This window comes from Lissotriton helveticus, chromosome 4_1 (genome assembly GCF_964261635.1).
Source record: "Lissotriton helveticus chromosome 4_1, aLisHel1.1, whole genome shotgun sequence".
In the NCBI taxonomy this organism is placed as follows: Eukaryota; Metazoa; Chordata; class Amphibia; order Caudata; family Salamandridae; genus Lissotriton; species Lissotriton helveticus.
In genome coordinates, this window is record NC_136063.1 from 82,033,271 (window position 1) to 82,051,680 (window position 18,410).

Genomic DNA, 18,410 nt, shown 5'->3' on the forward strand with positions numbered 1-18,410 from the left:
GTGTTAAGCTTCAAGGGGATGAAGTCACACTTTCTACCCAGGGTTATGGAGCTCAGCGCAGGGTAAGATTTTAGGTTATCCCCCTGGCTGGAGGTGTTAAAGCAAAACACTCCACATGCCCAATAAAGTCTATTTCACCCCTTTCACAGTATCAGGAAAGGCCTGCAAGGCCTTGGGCCTACTTCCAGCTTCCAGGCACCAATTTTACTGATACCGGTGACATTTGGTGGTGTTCAGCTTCAAGGGGATGAAGTCACACTTTCTACCCAGGGTTATGGAGCTCAGCGCAGGGTAAGAATTGGGGTTATCCCCCTGGCTGGAGGTGTTAAAGCAAAACACTCCACATGCCCAATAAAGTCTATTTCACCCCTTTCACAGTATCAGGATAGGCCTGCAAGGCCTTGGGCCTACTTCCAGCCTCCAGGCACACATTTTACTGATACCTGTGACATTTGGTGGTGTTAAGCTTCGAGGGGATGAAGTCGCACCTTTTACCCAGGGTTATGGAGCTCAGCGCAGGGTAAGATTTCAGGTTATCCCCCTGGCTGGAGGTGTTAAAGCAAAACACTCCACATGCCCAATAAAGTCTATTTCACCCCTTCACAGTATCAGGAAAGGCCTGCAAGGCCTTGTGCCTGTTTCCAGCCTCCAGGCACCTGTTTTTGTGATACTTGAGACATTTGGAGGTTTTCAGCTTCAAGGGGATGAAGTTGCACCTTCTACCCAGGGTTATGGAGCTCAGCGCAGGGTAAGAATTCAGGCTTCACCCCTGACTGGAGGCGTTAAAGCAAAACACTCCACATGCCCAATAAAGTCTATTTCACCCCTTCACAGTATCAGGAAAGGCCTGCAAGGCCTTGGGCCTACTTCCAGCCTCCAGGCACCAATGTTACTGATACCTGTGACATTTGGTGGTGTTAAGCTTCAAGGGGATGAAGTCACACCTTTTACCCAGGGTTATGGAGCTCAGCGCAGGGTAAGATTCCAGGTTATCCCCCTGGCTGGAGGTGTTAAAGCAAAACACTCCACATGCCCAATAAATTGTATTTCACCCCTTCACAGTATCAGGAAATGCCTGCAAGGCCTTGGGCCTACTTCCAGCCTCCAGACACCAATTGTACTGATACCTGTGACATTTGGTGTTGTTCAACTTCAAGGGGATGAAGTCACACTTTCGACCCAGGGTTATGGAGCTCAGCGCAGGGTAAGATTTCAGGTTATCCCCCTTGGCTTGAGGTGTTAATGCAAAACACTTCACATGCCCAATAAATTGTATTTCACCCCTTCACAGTATCAGGAAAGGCCTGCAAGGCCTTGGGCCTACTTCCAGCCTCCAGACACCAATTGTACTGATACCTGTGACATTTGGTGTTGTTCAACTTCAAGGGGATGAAGTCACACCTTCTACCCAGGGTTATGGAGGTCAGCGGAGGGTAAGATTTCAGCTTTTCACCCCTAGCTGGATGTGTTGAAGCAAAACACTTCTCATTCCCAATAAAGTCAATTTCACCCCTTCACAGTATCAGGAAGGACCTGCAAGGCCTTGGTCCTACTTCCAGCCTCCAGGCACCAATGTTACTGATACCTGTGACATTTGGTGGTGTTGAGCTTCAAGGGGATGAAGGCACACCTTTTACCCAGGGTTATGGAGCTCAGCGCAGGGTAAGATTTCAGATTATCCCCCTGGCTGGAGGTGTTAAAGCAAAACACTTCACATGCCCAATAAAGTCTATTTCACCCCTTCACAGTATCAGGAAAGGCCTGCAAGGCCTTGGGCCTAGTTCCATCCTCCAGGCACCAATGTTACTGATACCTGTGACATTTGGTGGTGTTAAGCTTCAAGGGGAAGAAGTCACACCTTCTACCCAGGGTTATGGAGCTCAGTGCGGGGTAACAATTCAGGTTATCCCCCTGGCTGCAGGTGTTAAAGCAAAACACTTCACATGCCCAACACAGTCTATTTCACCCCTTCACAGTATCAGGAAAGGCCTGCAAGGCCTTGTGCCTGTTTCCAGCCTCCAGGCACCTGTTTTTGTGATACTTGAGACATTTGGAGGTTTTCAGCTTCAAGGGGATGAAGTTGCACCTTCTACCCAGGGTTATGGAGCTCAGCGCAGGGTAAGAATTCAGGCTTCACCCCTGACTGGAGGTGTTAAAGCAAAACACACCACATGCCCAATAAAGTCTATTTCACCCCTTCACAGTATCAGGAAAGGCCTGCAAGGCCTTGGGCCTACTTCCAGCCTCCAGGCACCAATGTTACTGATACCTGTGACATTTGGTGGTGTTAAGCTTCAAGGGGATGAAGTCACACCTTTTACCCAGGGTTATGGAGCTCAGCGCAGGGTAAGATTCCAGGTTATCCCCCTGGCTGGAGGTGTTAAAGCAAAACACTCCACATGCCCAATAAATTGTATTTCACCCCTTCACAGTATCAGGAAATGCCTGCAAGGCCTTGGGCCTACTTCCAGCCTCCAGACACCAATTGTACTGATACCTGTGACATTTGGTGTTGTTCAACTTCAAGGGGATGAAGTCACACTTTCGACCCAGGGTTATGGAGCTCAGCGCAGGGTAAGATTTCAGGTTATCCCCCTTGGCTTGAGGTGTTAATGCAAAACACTTCACATGCCCAATAAATTGTATTTCACCCCTTCACAGTATCAGGAAAGGCCTGCAAGGCCTTGGGCCTACTTCCAGCCTCCAGACACCAATTGTACTGATACCTGTGACATTTGGTGTTGTTCAACTTCAAGGGGATGAAGTCACACCTTCTACCCAGGGTTATGGAGCTCAGCGGAGGGTAAGATTTCAGCTTTTCACCCCTAGCTGGATGTGTTGAAGCAAAACACTTCTCATTCCCAATAAAGTCAATTTCACCCCTTCACAGTATCAGGAAGGACCTGCAAGGCCTTGGGCCTACTTCCAGCCTCCAGACACCAATTGTACTGATAACTGTGACATTTGGTGTTGTTCAACTTCAAGGGGATGAAGTCACACCTTCTACCCAGGGTTATGGAGCTCAGCGGAGGGTAAGATTTCAGCTTTTCACCCCTAGCTGGATGTGTTGAAGCAAAACACTTCTCATTCCCAATAAAGTCTATTTCACCCCTTTCACAGTATCAGGAAGGACCTGCAAGGCCTTGGTCCTACTTCCAGCCTCCAGGCACCAATGTTACTGATACCTGTGACATTTGGTGGTGTTGAGCTTCAAGGGGATGAAGGCACACCTTTTATCCAGGGCTATGGAGCTCAGCGCAGGGTAAGATTTCAGATTATCCCCCTGGCTGGAGGTGTTAAAGCAAAACACTTCACATGCCCAATAAAGTCTATTTCACCCCTTCACAGTATCAGGAAAGGCCTGCAAGGCCTTGGGCCTACTTCCATCCTCCAGGCACCAATGTTACTGATACCTGTGACATTTGGTGGTGTTAAGCTTCAAGGGGAAGAAGTCACACCTTCTACCCAGGGTTATGGAGCTCAGTGCGGGGTAACAATTCAGGTTATCCCCCTGGCTGCAGGTGTTAAAGCAAAACACTTCACATGCCCAACACAGTCTATTTCACCCCTTCACAGTATCAGGAAAGGCCTGCAAGGCCTTGTGCCTGTTTCCAGCCTCCAGGCACCTGTTTTTGTGATACTTGAGACATTTGGAGGTGTTCAGCTTCAAGGGGATGAAGTTGCACCTTCTACCCAGGGTTATGGAGCTCAGCGCAGGGTAAGAATTCAGGCTTCACCCCTGACTGGAGGTGTTAAAGCAAAACACACCACATGCCCAATAAAGTCTATTTCACCCCTTCACAGTATCAGGAAAGGCCTGCAAGGCCTTGGGCCTACTTCCAGCCTCCAGGCACCAATGTTACTGATACCTGTGACATTTGGTGGTGGTAAGCTTCAAGGGGAAGAAGTCACACCTTCTACCCAGGGTTATGGAGCTCAGCGCAGGGTAAGATTTTAGGTTATCCCCCTGGCTGGAGGTGTTAAAGCAAAACACTCCACATGCCCAATAAAGTCTATTTCACCCCTTCACAGTATCAGTAGAGGCCTGGAAGGCCTTGGGCCTACTTCCAGCCTCCAGGCACCAATTTTACTGATACCTGTGACATTTGGAGGTGCTAAGCTTCAAGGGGATGAAGTCACACCTTCTACCCAGGGTTATGGAGCTCAGTGCAGGGTAAGAATTCAGGTTATCCCCCTGGCTGGAGGTGTTAAAGCAAAACACTCCACATGCCCAATAAAGTCTATTTCACCCCTTCACAGTATCAGTAGAGGCCTGCAAGGCCTTGGGCCTACTTCCAGCCTCCAGGCACCAATTTTACTGATACCTGTGACATTTGGAGGTGCTAAGCTTCAAGGGGATGAAGTCACACCTTTTACCCAGGGTTATGGAGCTCAGCGCAGGGTAAGAATTCAGGTTATCCCCCTGGCTGGAGGTGTTAAAGCAAAACACTCCACATGCCCAATAAAGTCTATTTCACCCCTTCACAGTATCAGGAAGGACCTGCAAGGCCTTGGGCCTACTTCCAGCCTCCAGGCACCAATTGTACTTATACCTGTGATATTCGGTGGTGTTAAGCGTCAAGGGGATGAAGTCACACTTTCTACCCAGGGTTATGGAGCTCAGCGCAGGGTAAGATTTCAGGTTATCCCCCTTGCTGGAGGTGTTAAAGGAAAACACTCTGCATGCCCAATAAAGTCTATTTCACCCCTTCACAGTATCAGGAAAGGCCGGCAAGGCCTTGGGCCTACTTCCAGGCACCAATGTTACTGATACCTGTGACATTTGGTGGTGTTAAGCTTCAAGGGGATGAAGTCACACCTTTTACCCAGGGTTATGGAGCTCAGCGCAGGGTAAGATTCCAGGTTATCCCCCTGGCTTGAGGTGTTAAAGCAAAACACTTCACATGCCCAATAAAGTCTATTTCACCCCTTCACAGTATCAGGAAGGACCTGCAAGGCCTTGGTCCTACTTCCAGCCTCCAGGCACCAATGTTACTGATACCTGTGACATTTGGTGGTGTTAAGCTTCAAGGGGATGAAGTCACACCTTCTACCCAGGGTTATGGAGCTCAGTGCAGGGTAAGATTTCAGGTTATGCCCCTGGCTGGAGGTGTTAAAGCAAAACACTCCACATGCCCAATAAAGTCTATTTCACCCTTTCCCAGTATCAGGAAAGGCCTGCAAGGCCTTGTGCCTACTTCCAGCCTCCAGGCACCAAAGTTACTGATACCTGTGACATTTGGTGGTGTTAAGCTTCAAGGGGAAGAAGTCACACCTCCTACCCAGGCTTATGGAGCTCAGTGCAGGGTAAGAATTCAGGTTATCCCCCAGGCTGGAGATTTTAAAGCAAAACACGTCACATGCCCAATAAAGTCTATTTCACCCCTTCACAGTATCAGGAAAGGCCTGCAAGGCCTTGGGCCTACTTCCAGCCTCCAGGCACCAATGTTACTGATACCTGTGACATTTGGTGGTGTTAAGCTTCAAGGGGATGAAGTCACACCTTCTACCCAGGGTTATGGAGCTCAGTGCAGGGTATGATCTCAGGTTATCCCCTTGGCTTGAGGTGTTAATGCAAAAAACTTCACATGCCCAATAAATTGTATTTCACCCCTTCACAGTATCAGGAAAGTCCTTGGGCCTACTTCCAGCCCCCAGGCACCTGTTTTTGTGATACTTGTGACATTTGGAGGTGTTGAGCTTCAAGGGGATGAAGGCACACCTTTTACCCAGGGTTACGGAGCTCAGCGCAGGGTAAGATTCCAGGTTATCCCCCTGGCTTGAGGTGTTAAAGCAAAACACTTCACATGCCCAATAAAGTCTATTTCACACCTTTCACAGTATCAGGAAAGGCCTGCAAGGCCTTGGGCCTACTTCCAGCTTCCAGGCACCAATTTTACTGATACCTGTGACATTTGGTGGTGTTAAGCTTCAAGGGGATGAAGTCGCACCTTTTACCCAGGGTTATGGAGCTCAGCGCAGGGTAAGATTTCAGGTTATCCCCCTGGCTGGAGGTGTTAAAGCAAAACACCTCACATGCCCAGTACAGTGTATTTCACCCTTTCCCAGTATCAGGAAAGGCCTGCAAGGCCTTGGGCCTACTTCCAGCCTCCAGGCACCAATGTTACTGATACCTGTGACATTTGGTGGTGGTAAGCTTCAAGGGGAAGAAGTCACACCTTCTACCCAGGGTTATGGAGCTCAGCGCAGGGTAAGATTTCAGGCTTCACCCATGACTGGAGGTGTTAAAGCAAAACACTTCACATGTCCAGTAAAGTGTACTTCGCCTGTTCACATTATCAGGAAAGGCTTGCAAGGCCTTGGGAGTGTTTCCAGCCTACAGGCACCAGTTTTAGTTATACCTGTGACAAGCTAGGGATGGGCCAGAGTACCTGAAGGCTAAGATCTGAAACTGTTGATGTACGTTTTGTACTGTGAGAAGTGTTTGATTTGTGGTTCACTCTACCTACATCCAAGGCGAAAACCGGTATTTAGAAGTAGATCTCAATCAGGCTGCCAGGCGCAGAATCTGATTTGTGGGCGCAGGTCGCACTCTTGACAGACCATTTGATTCAGGAGTGGTCCCCACGCCAGCAATCGGGCTCACTACAACGGTGATAGTCACAGGCCTCACTCTGTACTGTGGGATGTATGATGTAAGAATTAGATTGCGGTACATTACATTGCTTTTTTAGGCGCTTTCCACAACTTGCACGGGAGGGCGATCTAGACTTAGGAATAGTATGATTTACTATGCCAGGGAGGGAAGGTGTTGGAATAGTAAATCACACTATTCCTTAGTGTAGAGCGCCCTCCAGTGCAAGTCGTGGAAACGATTTGCGGGGTAAATGCAGAGATCTAAATGTACTGCGGTGTTTTGACCGCGTTGTTAAGGTCGGTTCCCTTCTAGGTACGTCACCTGAGTGGTAAACCTAACTCCAGCTGTAAAAAAGCAGCTCAGCAGAGTGCCTCCATGCAGGTACTGGGGGGGTCACCATTTCAGGTGCATTCACACCCTCTGCTCTCACTCTGGGTGCCGTTAAACATGCAGGCCTGACTCGGCCGCCTGCCTTCACCGTGCCACTGTGTGTTTATGATGTTGAGTCTGCGCCCGTCTCCTCCAGCTCGGCGCTTGGCAGTGAATGCCCTCTGCCTCCATGTGCAGCTATCAGCGCGCAGCACCCCTGGTGATGCCTGAGCCCGGACCTTGCCCCGCTGCTTGTAAAAGTCCCCCGGCTGCCCCCGACTCGTGGGTGCCACAGCCGAGGGTGCGGGCGCGCGGCGAGGGCCCCCCTGGACCCCGGGCATTGTCTCCACTCCCCGCGCTCGGCCGGCGGAGCCCTGTGTTACTTCGGCCCGTTCCAGAACCCGCTCCCCGCGGCCCCCGGAGCCCCACTGCGCCGCCACAGGGCCCGCTCCCTGCAGGAGGCCCCTCCCGCCCGCGGGCCGCCGCTCCCGGCCTCGGAGCGCGAGGGTGGACCGGGGAAAAGGGGCCCGGGGCCCGGGATTCCAGGCACGGAGGCGTCAGCCATCGGGGGAGGGCAGAGATCCACGGGGCATTACGAGCCTCTGAGGACGGGGGCAGCTGAAACGGGGGCGGGCGCGGGAAGGGGCTGAAGCTGGGCTTCTTTTCATGTGTGCCTGCGAGCGTGTGTTTAACTGATTGTGTTTTAAAACTTAGTTATTCCGATGGTAGGAAACACAAAAGTCAGCTGGGAGCAGGGAGCCGAGTGCGCCTCGCACAGCCCTCTCTCCCCGGGACCAATCAGGGGCTGGCTCCTCCCTATATATGCACGGGGCTCGGCTCGGGCGGTACATTTCTGTTCTCTGACAGTGCCTGCGCCCAGACTTGCGTTACCATGGCAGAAACCGCTCCAGCCGTCGCGGCGCCTCCCGCTGAGGTCGCCCCCAAGAAGAAGCAGCAGAAGAAAGCAGCGGGGGCCTCCAAGGCCAAGAAGCCTTCCGGTCCCAGCGTGTCCGACATGATTATGAAGGTGGTGACTGCCTCGGCCGAGAGGAAGGGAGTCTCCCTGTCGGCCCTGAAGAAGGGGCTGCTCGCCGCCGGCTACGATGCGGACAAGAACAAGGGCCGAGTAAAGGTCTCCCTGAAGAGCCTGGTCAGCAAAGGCGCCCTAGCCCAGCTGAAGGGCACCGGGGCCTCCGGCTCCTTCAAGGTGAACAAGAAGCAGCTGGTGGGCAAGAAGGCGGCAAAGAAGACAGCCACCAAGAAGCCAGCGGCCAAGAAAGCTGCCCCTGCCGCCAAGAAGCCCAAAAAGGCTCCCGCGGGGGTCAAGAAGAGCCCGAAGAAGGTCAAGAAGCCGGCGGCAGCCAAGAGCCCCAAGAAGCCCAAGGCTGCCCCCGCCAAGAAGGCTGCCAAGAGCCCAGCGAAAGCCAAGGCGGCGAAGCCCAAAGTAGCCAAGAAAAGCCCTGCCAAGGTAGTCAAACCCAAGGCAGCCAAGCCCAAAGCAGCCAAGCCCAAAAAGGCAGCACCCAAGAAGAAGTAAGGGCTTGCACCGAGACACTGCAAACACAAAGGCTCTTTTAAGGGCCACCACCCTGTCTAGAAGAGAGCGTGTTCATCCCCACCTTTGCACCCACCCAATGCCCCACTTTTCCAAAAATAAACCGCACAATACATCCCAGCGCACCGTTTCACAGGCGAGTGCTGCGTGTGATCTTGGCCATATAAAACGGCTCTTTCGGTGCTGAGTGGATTGAAATCGTTATCACATAGAAAACAAGGGGGTCCGGGAGTTATAAGACCTCCGTTCATAGTACATGTGCAATAACGTGTTTGTGTCTCGGTGCTTTCACTGTACCCGGGCAGACTCGACATAGTGTCTGCATAAGGCAGACGATTGTGAACTTTAAATGGAGCGCAGGGCACTGCGTGCTCCAGGGTGACATGGGGCGGGTAAAAGGGGGTCTGGGAGTTATGAGACCTCAGTTTATTATAAACGTGTGCTAACGTGTGTGTGTGTGTTGGTGCTTTCACTGTACCCGGGCAGACTCGACATAGTGTCTGCATAAAGCAGACGATTGTGAACTTTCCATCGAGCGCAGGTAACGGGGAGTGTTCCAGGGCGGCGTGCTCATGACATCTCGGGCTCCTCTCCCGGTTGACCGGGGTCGGGTGGACCACCAGTGGACGGACGGACACGGAGACAAAGGCTGGCCGGGGCGCGGGCTCCGGCTACATCATCCAACCGGAGGGTTCTCTTTTATCCACAGCTCATTGGACACCTAGGCTGCAGCCTCCGGTCCAGTAACCAATCGTTGCACACCGCGGGCTATTTTCGAACGTGGGGCGGTCTCCTCAGCCAATCAGAGCAGCCCTCCGTCTGTGAGCGCATAAATAGGGCTCTTTCCCCGTTCGACGCCATTCTTCTCTGCCTTCGCCGAGAGAGACCGCTCCCGCCATGGCCCGCACCAAGCAGACAGCCCGCAAGTCCACCGGCGGCAAAGCGCCCCGCAAGCAGCTGGCCACCAAGGCTGCCCGCAAGAGCGCGCCTGCCACCGGCGGCGTCAAGAAGCCTCACCGCTACCGGCCCGGCACCGTGGCCCTCCGCGAGATCCGCCGCTACCAGAAGTCCACCGAGCTCCTCATCCGCAAGCTGCCCTTCCAGCGCCTGGTGAGGGAGATCGCCCAGGACTTCAAGACGGACCTGCGCTTCCAGAGCTCCGCCGTCATGGCCCTGCAGGAGGCCAGCGAGGCCTACCTGGTCGGGCTCTTCGAGGACACCAACCTGTGCGCCATCCACGCCAAGAGGGTGACCATCATGCCCAAGGACATCCAGCTGGCACGTCGCATCCGAGGCGAGAGGGCCTAAGGCGACGGACCGACCCGAACAACCACCACAACGGCTCTTTTAAGGGCCACCACCCTGTCACCTACGAGCTTATCTTATCTGTCATGGCATGTGTTTTAACACGTCAGGGAGGGTGGGCTGTGAGTACCACGAGCACTGGGCAACTTATACCGCCGGCTCTTGAGAAACCAGAGCACTCTGTGTTCACAGTGCACCAACACCTCTCCAATGTGTCCTTCATTTTAAAGCGTTGTTTGGGTAGAGGGTTGTGGTCGGGATCCGCGGGTCACAAGCCAGCACTATGGGGCATCTGTGCCCCCGGTACGTCGGGTTCTGAGAGTACCTCGATTACTGGGCAACTTATACCGGCTCTGGGGGGGAACCAGAGCACTCCGTGTTCACAGTGCACAAACACCTCTTAAACGTGTCCTTCATTTAATAGAGAGCTTCTTCGGGGGTAGAGGATTGTGTAGGGATCCGCTGGTCACAAGCCAGCGCTATGGCGCATCTGTGCTCCCGGTACATCGGGTTCATGTGTCCGATTTCAGGAACGTTTGCCCCGGGGCGGATTATAGCCGTTCCCCAGGGTCTTAAAAGTACTAACACAACGTTAAACCCGCTCACACAAACACTGTTCGCCCCATACATGGAAAAGAATAAGCCCACGGGCAGATGCGCGAATTCCCAGTGGGTTTATGTAACCTCATCGTTGCAGTGCTTATGTGACACTTGGTCCCAACGAGGGCTCATTCATATACATGTTGATTTAAAGAGGAAAAACGGGTTGACTGCTCTGTCGGCCCTCGGTCTGCAGCAAGCCCCGTGAGAGCGGGCCTTTCTGCACTCAACATTACCCTTCTAAAACACATATTTCTCAAGTGATAACAGAAGCACATTAGCTCTTAGAGGAGGAAGTGATTGGCCCTTAAAAGAGCCGTTGTGTTTGTTGGTGATGCGCCTCGAAGCCTTACTTGGCGCTGGTGTACTTGGTGACGGCCTTGGTGCCCTCCGACACGGCGTGCTTGGCCAGCTCTCCGGGCAGCAGAAGGCGGACTGCGGTCTGGATCTCCCGGGAGGTGATGGTGCGCCGCGAGTTGTAGAGAGCCAGTTTGGAAGACTCGTTAGCGATGCGCTCGAAGATGTCGTTCACGAAGGAGTTCATGATGCCCATGGCCTTGGAGGAAATGCCGGTATCTGGGTGCACCTGCTTCATCACTTTGTAAATGTAGATGGCATAGCTTTCCTTCCTGCTCTTCCTGCGCTTCTTCCCGTCCTTCTTGGGCGGCTTGGAGAGCGCTTTCTTGGAGCCCTTCTTGGGAGCCGGCGCGGACTTGGCTGGTTCAGGCATGGTGGACGCTCTTTCACTGCTTGCTGTGAAGCCGAGAGAAATACGGAAGGAGGGCCCGGCACTTGTATTTATGGGCTTGGCCTGCAAAGCAGTCTCCTTCCCGGCTCTCCCTTCTCATTGGCAGGCTCCCCACTTCCTATGTTAAGCCCTCCTCCAATGAGAAGTACTATCAGCGCCTAGCTGTCAACCAATCAGACGCTCCCGAAGTCTTTATATAACCGAGTCCAGCAGAAAGAGAAGTATTACTTGAAGACCAGCCGCAGGGCACCAGACACAACTTCAAGAAGGCGGACTGGTGCCTATACAAGAGATGCCTGGAGGACACACTGGTCCCAGGTCCCCTGCGAAGCACTGAAGACATTGACCAGGCGATTCACCACTTCACAGCTTCAATCCACACAGCTATTGAGCGCAGCATTCCAGAGCAGAAACTACAACGATGCTCTATCTACGATCTCCCGAAGGGCATCAAGCAGTCAATAGCTGCCAAGAACAGAGCCCGCAGAGAGTGGCAAAGGAACCGCACCCCCGACCTGCTGAAGAAGTATAATGAACTGACAAGACAGCTGAAGATGCAAATAAGCCAGCACAGAGGCGAAAAATGGGAAGCAGCTACAGCTAACCTAAAGGACTCAGACAACTCTCTATGGAGAATGACCCGCCGCCTGACTGGGAAGAAGGAACCAAACCCACCGATACAAGGGACGACTCACCTGGCATGCAGCAGCAGGGATAAGGCTGAGGTCTTCGCTGACACGCTGGAGGCATCATTCAGGCCCAACCAGGCAAGCAAACTGGCAACAGAAGTAGAGCAAGAGGTCGCCAAGCATCACCGGGAGCACCCACCAGAAACAGAAACTGCACACATTGAGGAATGCTCAATGGGCGAATTACTGGCCCTGGCAAAAACACTAAAAAACGGCAAGGCACCAGGGAAGGACAGAATAGTCAACCAAGCCATCAAGATGCTACCAGATACTGCAGTGGATCACCTTGCTGAGATATTTAACGCATGCATGCAGCACCAGTATTTCCCAAACACCTGGAAAGAAGCAAGAGTCGTCGTATTCCCCAAGGCTGGGAAACCACTGCGAGACCCTGCAAATTACCGCCCCATAAGTCTGCTATCTGGCCTATCAAAACTCTTTGAAAAAGTCATCCACGCCCGTCTCGTGGACTTTGCGACAAGCAACAACCTCCTTGCTAAAGAACAGTTTGGGTTCCGGAAAGATCACTCAACCAATCACCAACTCCTCAGAGTTGTGGACATCATCAGCCATGGTTTCAACATCAACAAGTCTACCGGAGTAGTCTTTCTGGATGTAGCCAAAGCATTTGACCGAGTATGGCACGAGGGACTGCTTTACAAATTTATCAAGCTCCAGTTTCCCAGCTACCTGGTCAAGCTACTGTCCAGCTACCTGACAAAACGGACCTTTCACGTGGCAGTGCGAGAAGAATGCTCATCGCCACGCCCAATTCTTGCTGGAGTGCCTCAGGGATCAATCCTAGGACCATTCCTCTTCAACATATTCACAAACGACATCCCCACGGACCTAAAGAAGACTGATCTTGCCCTTTACGCAGATGATGTTGCGGTCATCTCTCAATCCTTCAGCGACAAGGAAGTGGCTAAGAACCTGGAGACATCGCTCTGCAGACTCTCCGAATGGTACAGCGACTGGCAGATCACCTTGAACACGGGCAAAACCACTGCAACATTATTTACCAGGAAGCAGAACAGGAAACACCCACAGATCCTCCTCAACGGGGACGAGGTCAAATGGGAAAACAGCAGCTCCTACCTGGGGGTGACTCTGGACTCTAAACTCAGCTGGAGAAACCACATAGAGAAGACCTGCCAGAAAGCAGCATCCAAACTGGCTGCATTATACCCACTCCTGAAGACTAAGTCGATGCCCATGCAGAGCAAGGTGCGAGTAGTCACTGCAATAATTCGACCAACTATGACATACGCCTCACCAGTTTGGAGTGGCTGCCGCCCACAGCTTCGGATGGACCTACAGAAAGTACAGAACAAGGCCTTACGGATTGCAGCAGGTGCACCTATGTTCACACGAACAGCAGACCTCCACAGAGACTTAGGGATTGAGATGTTGGACGACCATCTCCTCAAACTCAACAGGAAATTCTACACAGGATTAGATCAAAAGGAAAACCCACTGATCAGGAAACTTGCAGACATCTCTACGAACCCATTTGACCGCTACCCGCGTCCCATTGAAGCGCTAACCATGCGAAACTGAAACAGAAACGCAGCATCCAAAAACTCAGCACTGCTTGAAGGCAAACGCCGGCAGGTACACAAAACCCACCGCTGCCAGATGGCATAACAGCCTCGGCAAGCAACCAAAACTCAACACTATCAGAAGGAACTTGATGGACAAAGACAAGACCCTCTGAGGAAACATGCTGACAATTCTGCATACTCAATCGACCGCTACCCGCGGCCCATCACTGAGATGACCATGTGATGCAACCTCAACTGTGACAAAGCGTCACACATCAATAAGACAATCTAAACAGCGACTAAAAAATTCAAAATGATTGTGGAGTAATGAGGCTACTGCCTCGGTATCCAAAAACTCACCACTGTCAGAAGGAATCTGACAGACGAAAACAAGACAGCAGAGTAGAGAAGTATTCTTCTCTCTGTTGTGTGACTGAGACCCTAGATCGATCGCCATGTCTGGAAGAGGAAAGCAGGGAGGAAAGGCCCGCGCCAAGGCCAAGACACGCTCCTCCAGAGCAGGGCTCCAGTTCCCCGTGGGCCGTGTTCACAGGCTGCTCCGGAAGGGAAGCTACGCCGAGAGGGTGGGAGCCGGTGCCCCCGTCTATCTGGCTGCAGTGCTGGAGTACCTGACCGCTGAGATCCTGGAGCTGGCCGGCAACGCCGCCCGGGACAACAAGAAGACCCGCATCATCCCCAGACACCTCCAGTTGGCCATCCGCAACGACGAGGAGCTGAACAAGCTGCTGGGCCGAGTCACCATCGCCCAGGGAGGAGTCCTGCCCAACATCCAGGCCGTGCTGCTGCCCAAGAAAACCGAGAGCCACAAGGCACAGGGCAAAGCAAGCAAGTAAAGGCCCGCAGACCCCCGTGGAAACACACCCTAAACACAAAGGCTCTTTTCAGGGCCATCCACAGACTCCATCAAAGAGCGTATCCGTGCCGAGGTGTTACTCTCTGGCGGCTTCATAGATGCGGCAGCGCCCGCTACCGTAGCTTCATAGGGGGGCATGCCCAAGCTCTGGCCGTGCACTGTTGTTCCTTCCCGAAGCCTAGCATGAGGCCGACCATATTAATGTTTTTTTTTTTAGTATATACATGTATAATTTGAATTTTCAGGGACACATTTTGCAGACTTGCCCCAGCCGAGCGGGCACCGAAGGCGAGGGTTAGGCGGGCCGCGGTGACAAGTGGGGGCCTGGCAGGGAGGAGTGTGCGTGTTTGACTGATCGGTGCACCGGCGGCAGCTGCTGAGCCCGATCGGGAGCCCCTGACAAAGAGGCGGGCTGGGAGCGCGCTCTTTTTCAATCAATATATACATATATATTTTTTCATTTTTGGGGGACACATTGTGCAGGCTTGCCCCAGCCGGGAGCGAGATGTGGGCAGTGTTGCGAGGTTGAAGGCAGGTGGTGCCGGTGAGGACTTTAACGTGTGTTGGGCTCCATTAAAACGTATCCATGTTTTTTTTTCTTCATATTGGGAGGGGCCACCGAACGAGAGGGTTAGGCGGGCCGCGGTCACAAGTGGGGGCCGGGAATGGAGGTGCCTTGGGCGCGAGACGTGGACAGTGTTGCGGGGTTGCAGGCGGTGACACACAGCGGGGTGGTGCCGGTGAGTCCGGTTTAACGTGTGTGGGCTTTATTAAAACATGCCCGAGGCTGTTCATATTGGGAGGGGGGAAGGAAGGAGAGGTTTAGGCGGGCCGCGGTCACAAGTAGGGGCCGGGAAGGGGTGTGTTTGACTGTGATCTGTGCACCGGCGGCAGCTGCTGAGCCAGCCCATGACAAAGGCGGGCTGGGAGCCCGCTCTTTTTCAAACGGCAACGGCCGCTCCAGCCCCCGCTCCCTGCAGAGGGCGGGACGGGGCCGGGCTCTACATGGGCTCCCGCGCAGGTCCGCTGCTCCTCAATATAAGCAGCCGCTGCTGGTCGAGATTTCATTTCTGCTCACATCATCGAGAGGAGAACATGTCTGGACGCGGCAAAGGAGGGAAGGGGCTCGGCAAAGGCGGCGCCAAGAGGCACCGCAAGGTGCTCCGGGACAACATCCAGGGCATCACCAAGCCGGCCATTCGCCGCCTGGCGCGCCGTGGCGGAGTCAAGCGCATCTCCGGCCTCATCTACGAGGAGACCCGCGGGGTGCTCAAGGTTTTCCTGGAGAACGTGATCCGGGACGCCGTCACCTACACCGAGCACGCCAAGCGGAAGACCGTCACCGCCATGGATGTGGTCTATGCCCTGAAGCGCCAGGGCCGCACCCTCTACGGATTCGGCGGTTAAACACTCGACTTGCCCTCGGAAAAACGCAAAACACCAACCCAAAGGCTCTTTTAAGAGCCGACCACGATGTCATGGGAGAGCTGTGTCTATGCACTATTGTTCCCGCAGAGCCGGGATCGGCTACTCGCTAGCCCAATACCAGGGGATTTGCTCCGGTGCCACCCTACCATGTCGGGCGCTGTCCCGTGGCCCCAGGAGCCCGCCATTCAGGAGCCCTGGACTGGGTCCCTAAGGGGGTGTTTAGACCGGCCCAGGTGCCCGCCATTATGGAGCCCTTGCCTGGGGACCTACGGTGGGTTTAGCCCGGCCCAGGGTCCCGTTTTCCTGGAGCTCTAAACTGGGGACCTAAGGCGTGTTTAGCCCGGCCCAGGGGCCCGCAACCATGGAGCCCTAAACTGGTGACCTAAGGCGGGCTCAGCCCGGTCCAGGGGCCCGCCACCACGGAGCCCTGGACTGGGGACCTAATTCGTGTTTAGCCCGTCCCAGGGTCCCGTTATCCTGGAGCCCTTCACTGGGGAGATAAGGCAGGTTTAGCCCGGCCCAGGTGCACGCCAACATGGAGCCCTTGCCTGGGGACCTACTGTGGGTTCAGCCCGGTCCAGCGGCCTGCCATCATGGAGCCCTGGACTGGGGACCTAAGGTGGGTTTAGCACGGCCCAGGGGCCCGCCATCATGGAGCCCTTGCCTGGGGACCTAAGGTGGGTTCAGTCCGGTCCAGGGGCCTGCCATCATGGAGCCCTGGACTGGGGACCTACGGTGGGTTTAGCCCGGCCCAGGGGCCCGCCATCATGGAGCCCTTGCCTGGGGACCTAAGGTGGGTTCAGCCCGGTCCAGGGGCCTGCCATCATGGAGCCCTGGACTGGGGACCTACGGTGGGTTTAGCACGGCCCAGGGGCCCGCCATCATGGAGCCCTTGCCTGGGGACCTAAAGTGGGTTTAGCCCGGCTCAGGGCCCCACGAGTCACGCAGTTCACCGACTATTAAGCCCCCCACGTAGTGGGGGCTTACAGCGCCTGGCTGGGAGACAAAGTTGGAGTTAGCGCGGCCATTCCGCCGCCCGGCCATCTGGTCGCCGCAACTCACTGGGCCATCTGGTCGGCGACCAGATGGCCCAGTCAGCTACGGCGACCAGATGGCCGGGCGGCGGAATGGCCGTGCTAACTCCAACTTTGTCTTCCGCCCAGGAGCATAAGCCCTAGGGGCTTAATAGTCGATACAATAGGGTTCCCATGCAGGCCCATAGGAAGAGGGTGTGGGGTCCTAAATGATGTGGCGAACCACCATGTCCGTTTACGGGTCCCTGTGGGCCTTTAAACAACGCTTTCAGTATTTTTCTTTTTTTGTGTGTGGACATTTTGGTTCAAGGGGACGTGGGCACTACTTCTACCCAGGGCTGGTGAGCTCCGATTCGGGTAAAATTTCCGCATTTCCCCCTTAGCTGGAGGTCGGCAAAAAAAAAAAAAAAAAAAAAAACGATACATACATTTTTTCTTCTTTTTTTCTAACTTTATGTTCAAGGGGACAAAGTCACTTTTTCTACCCAGGGCTGATGAGCTCCGATTCGGGTAACATTTCCGGTTTCCCCCCTTAGCTGGAGGTCGGCAAAAAAAATAACTATATATATATACATATTTTTTTTTTTACTATTTCCTTAGTTTCAAGGGGACAAAGTCACTTGTTCTACCCAGGGCTGGGGAGCTCCGATTCGGGTACAATTTCGGGTTTCCCCCCTTAGCCGGAGGTCGGCAAAAAAAAAATCTAAACTTTTTTTTTTTTTTACTAACTTTAGGTTCAAGGGGACAACGTCACTGTTTCTACCCGAGGATGTGGAGCTCCGATCCGGGTAAAACTTCAGGTTTTCCCCCTAAGCTGAAGGTGGTCCAAAATAAATAAAAAAAATATATATACACATACAATTTTTTTCTTCTTCTTCAAATAACTCTAGGTTGAAGGGGACAAAGTCACTTTTTCTACCCGGCCTATGGATCTCCGATCCGGGTACAATTTACCCATTTAAAACTGTTAATACAAAATATATATATATATATATTTTGCTCAATGTTTAGGTTCTAGGGGACTAAGTCACTTTTTCTACTCAGGGCTATGGAGCTCCGATTAGGGTAATATTTCAGGATTTCCCCTTTGGCTGGAGGCGGAGAAAAAAAAAAAAGTCATTCAAAAGGTATATAAAGCCCTTTGCATTATCAGATCCTAGCCTTCAGTGTCCCAAGCCCATTTCTAGCCTGCAGGCACAAAGTGTCTATTTCTGCACAGGGCTATGGAGCTCCGCGCAGGGTGAGATTCCCCCCTGTTACAGTATCAGCACAAGGCTGTGGGCCCATTCCTAGCCTCCAAACACCTCTTTTAGGGATACTTGTAACATTCAGCGGAGTTAATCTTCAAAGGGGATACAGTTGCTCCTACTAACCTGGGCTATGGACCTCCGCGCAGAGTAAGATTTCAGGTTCCACCCCTGGCTGGAGGTGGGAAAACGAAAGAGTTATTTATTCCAACACTGTATCTAACCCCTTTACAGTATCAGACCCAGGCCTGCAAGACCATAGGCACATTTCCAGCCTCCAGGCACCTATTTTCGTGATACTTGTGACATTATGAAGCCTGCAGCTTCAAGGGGACAAAGTCACTCCTCCTACCCAGGGTTAAGGAACTCCGCGCAGGGTAATATTTAGGGTTATACTCCTGGCTGGGGGTGTGAAAACA

General features: G+C 53.2%; 4 protein-coding genes and 1 pseudogene across 4 annotated transcripts; 4 read left to right on the plus strand and 1 right to left on the minus strand.

Moving 5' to 3' along the window:
* Positions 1–7,847: 7,847 nt before the first annotated feature.
* LOC144827010 (histone H1.3-like) lies at positions 7,848–8,638 on the plus strand. The gene has a single exon (XM_078685474.1). The coding sequence runs from the start codon at positions 7,860–7,862 to the stop codon at positions 8,502–8,504; it is 645 nt and encodes a 214-aa protein (XP_078541600.1). The 5' UTR covers positions 7,848–7,859; the 3' UTR covers positions 8,505–8,638.
* A 267-nt stretch (positions 8,639–8,905) lies between these two features.
* On the plus strand, positions 8,906–9,882 carry LOC144827910 (histone H3-like; annotated as a pseudogene).
* Positions 9,883–10,776: 894 nt separating this feature from the next.
* On the minus strand, positions 10,777–11,157 carry LOC144827911 (histone H2B 1.2-like). Its single transcript, XM_078686073.1, has one exon. The coding sequence runs from the start codon at positions 11,155–11,157 to the stop codon at positions 10,777–10,779; it is 381 nt and encodes a 126-aa protein (XP_078542199.1).
* Positions 11,158–13,863: 2,706 nt separating this feature from the next.
* LOC144827912 (histone H2A type 2-C-like) lies at positions 13,864–14,262 on the plus strand. Its single transcript, XM_078686074.1, has one exon. The coding sequence runs from the start codon at positions 13,864–13,866 to the stop codon at positions 14,260–14,262; it is 399 nt and encodes a 132-aa protein (XP_078542200.1).
* Positions 14,263–15,287: 1,025 nt separating this feature from the next.
* On the plus strand, positions 15,288–15,689 carry LOC144827913 (histone H4-like). The gene has a single exon (XM_078686075.1). The coding sequence runs from the start codon at positions 15,288–15,290 to the stop codon at positions 15,687–15,689; it is 402 nt and encodes a 133-aa protein (XP_078542201.1).
* Positions 15,690–18,410: the final 2,721 nt, after the last annotated feature.